Below are 9,113 nucleotides of genomic sequence, written 5' to 3'. Positions count from 1 at the left end.
AAAAAAAAAAAAAAAAAAAAAAAAAAAAAAGTAGTATCCTGAATCTACCACCAGCCATTAAGTCTCTCGAAGACCAGTGGCCGTGGATGGTGTTTGCAGACCACCTGGTATGTCTGTAACCCGGAAACTAGACTCTTACCCTCAGGCTAAACCAGAACCTTAGGACATACACCTGGACTCTCTGAGTCATTATCACTGAGTGGCATTTCTTGCCTCTAAGGCTTTGGCCAACACTGAGAGACACTGTACAGAACAGTCCCATGAAGTCATGACTGCCTGATTGGTGATGATGTTGAGAGATGTCTAGAACTTTCTTTTAGACTTCAACACTAAGAGCCATACTTCTTCCAAGCAGTTGGTTTGTTTTTACCTTCTGGTTCGTTTGCATCACGTGATCAATCATTTCTTCTTCTCACCAGCTGCCTGGGAGGTCAGAGACTGCCTCTGTCACAACTCAGACTCCTGACAGAAAGTTTGGAGATTAACTTTGCCTGAAGTGTCACCTTTGTTCTTATCTTCATTTCATCTTCCTCCTGATACTCTTTTCTTCTCTGTTGTTGACCACCCTGTATCCTGCCTGTCCTTGCTGGCCACCTCATAGAGGGTCCGCAGTGCAGCTGAGGGGTGCCCAGAAAGAACAGAGCTGTCTCTTCCCAGAGACCTGCCTGACTTCCTTCAGCCAATAACTATCGAGTGCTTTTATGCCAGGCCCTGGGCTAGGCAGGGTGTGGAGACAAGGCCCTGCCTGCCTATACTTACAGCCTGCTTCTGCCCCAGTGCCAAGTCTAAGCCCATCTGGATTTTGATCTGACTCAGAGTCCCCTCTGATCCTGACGATCTGAGAGGAGAGAGAACGTACAGGAAGCCTCCCTTGAGGAGAGCAGAGGCCCTGGAGCGGAGCTTGTCACTCAGGGTGCGTGTGTGGCCCTCGGGGGCACGTCTCTCAGAGAGAGTGGACACAGCCCTCCCCTTCCTGCAGACACTGACCGTGAGGAGAGCCCTAAAGCAGAAGAGGAGACCTGTCGCCATTGGGATCCCAGGACAGGGGTTGACCTCTGTGCTGTTAGGACAGACATTTTCATATCCAGAAGCCCCACCTGCTCCCTCTGGCCTAGTGGTGGAGGCCCAGTCTGTAGAAGAAGCTTTGCAAGGCTGGGGATGGGGGACGTCATTAGCCACACACAGGAACCTCGTCACCACCCAGGGATTCCCCACATTCCACGTGGATGTCACCTTCTGGAAGTGACATGGGCCATGTACACAGTGCCTTGGCCACCAGTCTCCACAGCTGAGCCCAGTGAGGGAACTGGGAGGGCTTGAGATGCCACGTGCTTAGGGAGAAGTCGGCTCTGGCCCTCGTCACATCCCAAGAACTAAATAAGCACCACAGGCTATTTGCCTGCTGGCATTTGTGGCTGTATTAACTTTTTTAACTGGGAGGACACGTTCTGCTTTTGAAAGTGAGGGAGGAGTGCCTCTCCTCATATTTAACTGCAGTGAACAGTGGTGTTTCTTCTCCAAAAAGCTCTGCTCAATTCACAGAACTCACAAGGAGCATGGGTCGCCGTGCGCTTGCAGCGTTGGGCAGTGGCCTTGATAGCGCGTTTCTGCCACCAGCGGGACCCGGCCCAAACAGCCTTTTACATTTTGGCGCGACAGGCCCAGATCTGAAAAGTGACTCAACGTCACATACCAAGAAATGCTCGATCTTGATGCGTGTGACAACACCCATGTCCTTGCCACGTGTAGGGCAGTGCGTGTAATGATTGCTACTCTCTAGCTGCTTCTCCTGTGCCTTTTCCCGACAGCTATCAGATCATGCTGGACTGCTGGCACAAAGACCCCAAAGAAAGGCCAAGGTTTGCAGAGCTCGTGGAGAAACTGGGCGATCTGCTTCAAGCAAATGTACAGCAGGTAATTGATCCACATTGATCTAGAACCTTGGAAGGCCAGCCATCTTTGACTGTAAGTTAAGGGAGTGTTTTATCTGTTTGCTGTTGTCTTAAGCACTGTTAAAGAATAGCTGAGATCAGCAGTAAAGAGTATGTGTGTGTGTTTGTGTGTGTGTGTGTGTACATGTGCGCACGCATGTGCTATCTCAACACACAACCAAGATCGTGCGGTGGCATCACTGAAGCTGACGCCACGCTTCCCAAACATCATTGAAATTGACCCTCGTGCAACAAGACCTCTGTCTTTGGCGTTTCAGGATGGGAAAGACTACATCCCACTCAATGCCATCCTGACAGGAAACAGTGGCTTTGCATACTCAACTCCTGCCTTCTCTGAGGGCTTCTTCAAGGAAGGCATCTCAGCTCCAAAGTTCAGTTCAGGAAGCTCTGATGACGTCAGGTGAGATCTCTTACCCCAACCGTCTAAGACAGGATTTTTTAACATTCAAAAAAAAAAGAAAGAGTTGTGTCATGATCCCCCATGTGCCCACGGCCACACGTGATTATTAACATTTTGCCCTATTTTGTCTCTTACTCCATACATGTGTGTGTGTCTTTTTACTGAACTGTTTTAAGGAGGGTTTAGGCTTCTTTAACACTTCACCCCTAAACCCTTTGGTATACATCTTAGGAAGGACATTCTCCTGTGTAAACCACACCCAGATTTCTTTGATCACACCAAAGAAATTCCTTCAAATCATCTCATATTCAAATTCCGCCCCCCATATTTTTTATTCCTTCTTTAAAAAGCAGAATATAATTAAGAAGAACACATTACATGTTCTTAACTTTTTTTAGTCTGTCTTATTCTAGAGCTTTCCCCTATGATATTGACCTATTTTTTTGGGGGGGTGGTCAGGGTCTTACTCTGTCGCCCAGCCTGGAGTGCAGTGGCATGATCATGACAATCACAGCTCATTGCAGCCTTGACCTCCTGTACTCAGGCGATCTTTCCACCTCAGCCCCCCGAGTAGCTGGAACTACAGGCATGTTAAATTTTTTATTTTTTGTAGAGATGAGGTCTTGCTATGTTGCCCAGGCTGGGTCTCGAACTCCTGGGCTCAAGTAGTCCTCCTGCCTCGGCCTCTGAAAGTGCTGGGATTACAGCATGAGCCATTGCTCTGGGTTGGCATTGACTTTTTTGATGAAACTTTAGATAAAACTAATCAAACAAAACTAGCTTTTCCCCCCTCGCCGAACGAACGGATGTGTCTTACATTACCGCAGAAGAAATTCGAGAAGGGGCAAGGAAACAAATATGTGTTGAGGGCCTCTGCTGGTCAGGCATCTGCACCTCTGTATGACTGGTCACACATGTATTAAACATGTCCAGAACTCACGGTTACACAGACACGTGCTGTGTTCTGGCACTTTGCTAGGCTCTTGGCATATATCACCTCCTGTTATGCTCAGAACAAACCTATGAAGTATGTATTATTCCTGTTATTCAAACAAGGACACTGATGTTCCAAGGAGGAGAGCTTGTCAAAATCATGCAGCTAGTAAGTGTCAGACAGAATAGAGTTTCTCACCCAAGAGCTCCGACCTTCCCACCCTGCCCTCCAAGCCATCAGGACTCCTTTCGGGGCTCAGCCTGTCCCGTGGGCCTTGTGGCATCTCTGCTTGCAGCAGCCACGACCCTGGGGCTTTGAACTCAGTTCAGCCACTAGGGGAGGCGCAGGACAGACCTGCCGCAGTCGAGAAGGATGGCTAGCCACCCACAACCAGCTTCAAAGAAGCTCAGTGGGCCAATCGAGACTCGAGGTGATGGACTACAGGCTGGCACCACCGCCCAGGTCTCCCCAGCCCACAGGCTGGCGCAGAGGAGTCACTCATTTTCTAAAGCCGAGAAAACTCGTGTGGCTTAAATAAATGGGCCAGGTCTGATTGGGTTAGAGATGGGGTGGCAGGTCAGAGTCACGTGGGCCCGTCTAGTACGCCGCTCAGCCTCAGGCCTCATGGAGCTTGCCTAAGACATTAGGACTCAGAGAGGGCAACAGAGTCTCAGATGAGAAGCTCAGTCAGTAGGTGACCTTGCCTTGCGAGTGGCCACAGTGTGGCTGTCTCTGATGGTCTTTCCTAACAGAGCATCAAAGTCAGTAGGTGGTTATGGAGACCTCATACAGATATTCCCTGTCTCTCCCAATCTGTAAGCACAGAACTAAATCTGCAAGGCTGACCTTGGTGCTCGATGATGCCATGAAATCAGCTGTGTGACCTTGATAGGTCATGACTCATCAGCACACATCCTTTAAGGAAGAAGGCAGCCATCAGCGATACATAGAGTCACGTCTCTCCCCTGGGCCCCCTTCTGTCTACCACGGGGCGTTCAGACCAGAAGATGCCTCAGGTTTCTTGAGGTCTGACGTTTTCTTTCTTTCTTTTTCTTGAATATTTTATTGGAATTCTTTTGATTAAACCAGATATACTTGCATAAAACAAAGTAAATATAACAAGTTCTCTGTACTTGATATGTCCCCAAATTTCTAGACAATTTCCCCTCTCAGTAAGTTGACAGCTGCTCACACAGGCTAATAAAGCTGTAAGTTCCTAGGATCTGTCTAACACCAGATATAGGACATCCCTTTTGTCAGCAAATTCCTGAGATGTCATAAAAGGAACATGTGTTAGAACTTAGCCAAAAACATGAAGCTGGGTGGGGGCGGCAGACAGACAGGATGGAGCGGATCAGGTGGTTTCCAAGCGGTCTGGATGCTTTCTGATGCCACGAGGGACCAGAAAGGGTCCCGCTAGGATCTGCCTCAAAACTGTGGAATGTGGATTGTCAACCGTGGGAGGAAGTGGTATCATCGTCAGGATTCCAGGGGGCATGGCAGGAAGACACGAGCCTTAGGAGCTGTGTGACTCCCCCTGGTTTTTTGTTTCATGGTAACTGGGCTACAGGACCCATGGTTTCCACACTAATCAAAGCTGGATGCGTTTTCCCGCCTTGATTGTTCTTTTTGGTTCTTCGTAGATACGTAAATGCTTTCAAGTTCATAAGCCTGGAAAGAATCAAAACCTTTGAAGAACTTTTACCAAATGCCACCTCCACGCTGGATGTAAGTCATGGAGTTACGCTGTTCGGTGACCCAGAACCCTTCAACAGAATCTGTCCAAACTCCAGCTTCCATAGTCTGGCGGCTCTTGGTCAATGATGGACAGTCATCGGTGGTGGCTGAAATGAGTGTGTCGGGGACTGCCAACTAAACTTAGCTACACGGAGCTCATTTAAAAGTAGGATTCCATGAATTCACTGCAGGGTCCAAGACCTTGCACTATAGGAATGTATCCCTTGGGAAACACTCCTGTGTGTTTCTACGCTGCTTGACTGTCAGGGTGAATTTTTGCCTTCAAGTAGTAGAGGAACTCTGGCTGGGCCTTGTGAGCGGGCAGAGAGCATTCCAGCAACCTTGAGCCTGAGAGCAGTTGGCTTTCTCCCCCCACCCAAGGCCTCCCAGGCTGGGCAGCCATATTCCTCCCCATCCACACCAGGAGAAGCAGGCCAGGACAGCCTGGCACACAAGAGGCCTCGCGGCTCTGCTTTTTAGAGCCCTGGGGTGTGGGCTCGAGGGTGCAGGGGGTTGGAGGAAGGTCAGGCAGGAGTTGCAGTTTGGTGTTGCGGACCCTTGTGCTCAAAGTGGGGGCCCCAGATCAGTTTGTTCCCATGACCCAGGAGCAGGCTCGAAGCCCAAACTCTCAGGACTGGCCCACACTCGTGGGTCAGGCGGCGCCTTGCCACAAGGTTCAAGGGGATTCCTGAGCACATTAAAGTTCGAGACACGCTGGTGACAGCTGAGCTATGAATGACCTGGAAGACCAACCACAGTGTGAAGGCGCTCGCCGCTACCGGTGTGGCCTTGAGGCGAGCACGTCACCCTTCAGGACACCAAAACCCGGGCAGGCACGCCAGGGAGAGGGAAAAGATGACTACGTTTTAAACATTACAGAGAAGCTGCAGATGCCAAGGTCAAGTAGATGGAGATTCTGTTTTGTTGCTTGGTACATTCATTTCAAGGGCAAGGAAACAATACTGAGCAAAACAGACCTCTCTCGGCTGTCACCCTAACCCGCACGCGCACTGTAGTGAGTTGTGACAGCCTCTTTGTTTGCTCAGATGCTTACTAATAATTAAGGATGCGAACACAGCCAAGGGTGAGCCTCAAAGGGGCAGGAATCCACTTGCCAGAACGTGCTGTATGAGCAGAGTATGAAGAGTCTGCACCAACCTCAGCCCCACAGATGAACCAGCAAGGAAGTCTGATTGCTGAAAACCGTGACCCAGGGCCTGAAAACACCATAGAATCTTCCAGAAGAACCTTGAACCACGTCTCTAACTTCTCAGAATTTTCACCTGTCATGGCCACCAAATACCATTGCCTACTCATAGCCAAAACTAGTTTTAATGTATTTACGCATACACGTTTGCTATGGAAAATGCTGGCCTATTACTAGGTATCTGCCCTTTTGTTTAAATGTATTTGCTTCATTCTCAGGAGGAAGGGCCTCACTGGGAATAGGCATTTTTTGCATCTGACCAAATCTGTAGTTGCCAGTAGAGCAAGGGTGCTGTGTCTCAACAGGCAGGGATTGTAGAGGGTGAGGGCGGAACCCTAAGTGACCCCCAGGGTGTGTCCCAGTGTCATCCCCCCTCACTTGGCGCGGACTCCCAGGCCAGACAAGAGTGTTGTAACCTTCTCCTTCCTCCCTGCAGGACTACCAGGTGGATGGCAGCACCCTGCTGGGCTCCCCCTTGCTGAAGCGCTTCACCTGGACAGACAGCAAGCCCAAGGCCGTGCTAGAGTAAGGAAGCTGGCAGTGTCCACGGTCAGCTGGGAGGGCGTGGGGAAGACGGCGGGGGACAGTTTAGTGGGGGTGTCAGAGAGCCGCTTCCCTCCCGAACCAGCATCCCAGCATTGCCGGAAAGCATTTGCCCTCCAACGGGCAAGAAAGGGGGCCTACACTTGGACATAGGAGCACCTGGCTCTGGGAAGGAAGTCCAGGGTGCAAGGGGGAAAACATGCAGCAGCCGGACACGCATGGCACAGGTCAGATGTGCACGGCACAGGTCAGACCCCCGCGGGACACAGCTCAGACCAGCAAGGCACAGGTCAGATGTGTGTGGGACACAGGTCAGACCTGCAGGGCACAGATCAGACCCACGGGGCAAAGCTCAGACCTGCACGGCACAGGTCAGACCCACGGGGCACAGGTCAGACCCGCAGGGCACAGGTCAGACATGGAAGGGACACAGATCAGACACATGGGGCACAGGTCAGATACCTGTGGCAGAAGTCAGATGCATGCGGTGTGGGACACAGGTCAGACGTGTGGCACCGGCCAGACACGCGTGGCACCAGTCAGATGCGTGCAGCACTGGTCAGATCTGTGGGACTCAGGTCAGATGTGTGCAGCACAGGGTCTCAGTGGCCCCTGTGAGTGGGGCAGATGGAGACTTGCTTACAGGCAGGAGTGAACGCCCCATTTTTCCCTGGGGGACAGGGTTTGCCTGAGAGGAGGCAAGTACCACATTGTTTTTATGGCCTGAGACATCCTACCCTGAGAACCAGCCCACTCAAGTGGGGGAACTTCCTGCTTTCTCTCTGACCCTGGCGCTCTTCTCACTTGAAGATTCTCCACAAACCCCTGGGTTGGTCAGTAGTCAGCTCCTCCCTTCATGCTGTGGACACTCCTTCAGGCTTACTTAGGCTGTTGGTTTGGCCTTGTGGCCCTGAGTGTCGCTCTGGCTTCTCTGCACCCACCTCTACCTTGAAAGGGTACTGGGCTGGGGAATGCCAGACCTGTCAGATGCTCCTGAATTACCTGGCTTACATGTCTGCCCCTCCCACCCAAAGGCAGACCTTAACCCTAACCCCTTCCACTAAAATCAGAGGGCAGGGCTTTTTGGTCAGGTGTGGTGGCTCACACCTATAATCCCAGCACTTTGGAAGGCCAAGGTAAAAAAAATTGCCTGTGCCCAGGGGTTCGAGGCCAACCCAGGCAATTTGGTGAGACCTCATCTCTACAATAAATCAAAAAATTAGCTAGACATGGTGGCACGTGCCTGTGATTCCAGCTACTTTGAAGGTTGAGGCGGAAGGATCACCTGAGCCCAGCAGGTCAAGGCTGTGGTGGCTGTGAGTAGCGTGCCACTGCACTCCAGCCTGGGCGACAGAGCGAGACTTCTACTCAGGAAACAAAAAGACTTTTTCTCAAAGGGCCTCTCAGTCAGCAGCTGCTGACTCTGCCACTGTGGCGTAAAAGCAGCCATAAATAACACATCAGCAGGTAGGCATGACTGTGGTCCAGGAAACGGGGTGGCCAGGGAGCAAAGGAGACATCTTTGGTCATCAGGAAAATGCAAGTCCCAACACTCATGAGGGTTGCTGGAGTCAAAACTTCAGAGGGAGGACACATGGGAATCAGAGGCCTTATACATTGCTAGGGGAAGTGGGGAATGGTGCAGTCACCTTGCAGAATAGTCTAGCAGTCGCTCAGAAGGCTAAGCAGTTACCCGGTGACCCAGCAGTTCTCCCCCTAAATACTCAAGAAAAATGAAAACGTGTGTCCCCATAGAAACTTGTACATGAATGCTCACTAGCAGCATTATTCAAAACAGCCAGAAGTAGAAACAACCCCAGTGTCCCTTGGCTGATGAATAAATAACCTGTGGTATAGCCAGACACTAGAATGTTCTTTGTCAATAAAAAGCATGGAGTACTGATGCATGCTACGATGTGAACCTGAAAATACTCTGCCAAGTAAAAGAAGCCAGTCATGACAACATCAATATGATGTGAGTCCTTTTCCATGAAATGCCCAGGATTGACCAATCTAGAGAGACGAATAGATCTGTGACTCCCTAGGGCAGGGGATGGCGAGTGTGGGAACAGGAGAGACTGCTGCTGGCTTTGGGTTTGAGGGCATGGGGACTGTCGCACGGTGTGTGTATGCACTAAACACCATTAACACACACGCTGTTTTTCCCCCGTTTGAACTGGTCTAGGCTTATACACTTTCGGCAGGTGAAGTGTAAGTATGTCAGTTATGTCCTGATCAAGCTCTCGTTTTTTATTTTAGTTTTTTTATTTTTTATTTTTTTGTCGCCCAGACTGGAGTGCAGTGGCCGCTCCCGGCCACCGCAGCCTCAACCTGTTGGGC

At 50.6% G+C, this 9,113-nt stretch overlaps 1 protein-coding gene across 3 annotated transcripts in view; it reads left to right on the top strand.

The window, feature by feature from the left end:
* The window catches only part of LOC103264991 (vascular endothelial growth factor receptor 1), a 44,972-nt gene that overhangs the window by 33,574 nt on the left and 2,285 nt on the right, over window positions 1-9,113 (top strand). For 2 of the 3 annotated variants that reach the window (XM_021714817.1, XM_021714816.1), the window contains 4 exons: window positions 1,809-1,914; window positions 2,210-2,352; window positions 4,930-5,014; window positions 6,667-6,755. In XM_021714817.1, the coding sequence (XP_021570492.1) occupies window positions 1,809-1,914; window positions 2,210-2,352; window positions 4,930-5,014; window positions 6,667-6,755 (423 nt within the window). Of the gene's footprint in view, window positions 1-1,808; window positions 1,915-2,209; window positions 2,353-4,929; window positions 5,015-6,666; window positions 6,756-9,063; window positions 9,070-9,113 lie in introns of all 3 variants that reach the window. The other variant, XM_021714818.1, reaches the window with a different exon arrangement.

The sequence above is a fragment of the Carlito syrichta genome, unplaced genomic scaffold (genome assembly GCF_000164805.1).
Source record: "Carlito syrichta isolate Samal-C Ts95f unplaced genomic scaffold, Tarsius_syrichta-2.0.1 Scaffold305794, whole genome shotgun sequence".
Taxonomy (NCBI): domain Eukaryota; kingdom Metazoa; phylum Chordata; class Mammalia; order Primates; family Tarsiidae; genus Carlito; species Carlito syrichta.
Note: the sequence above shows the minus strand (reverse complement) of the source record. Positions and strands in the feature narration are given on the sequence as shown.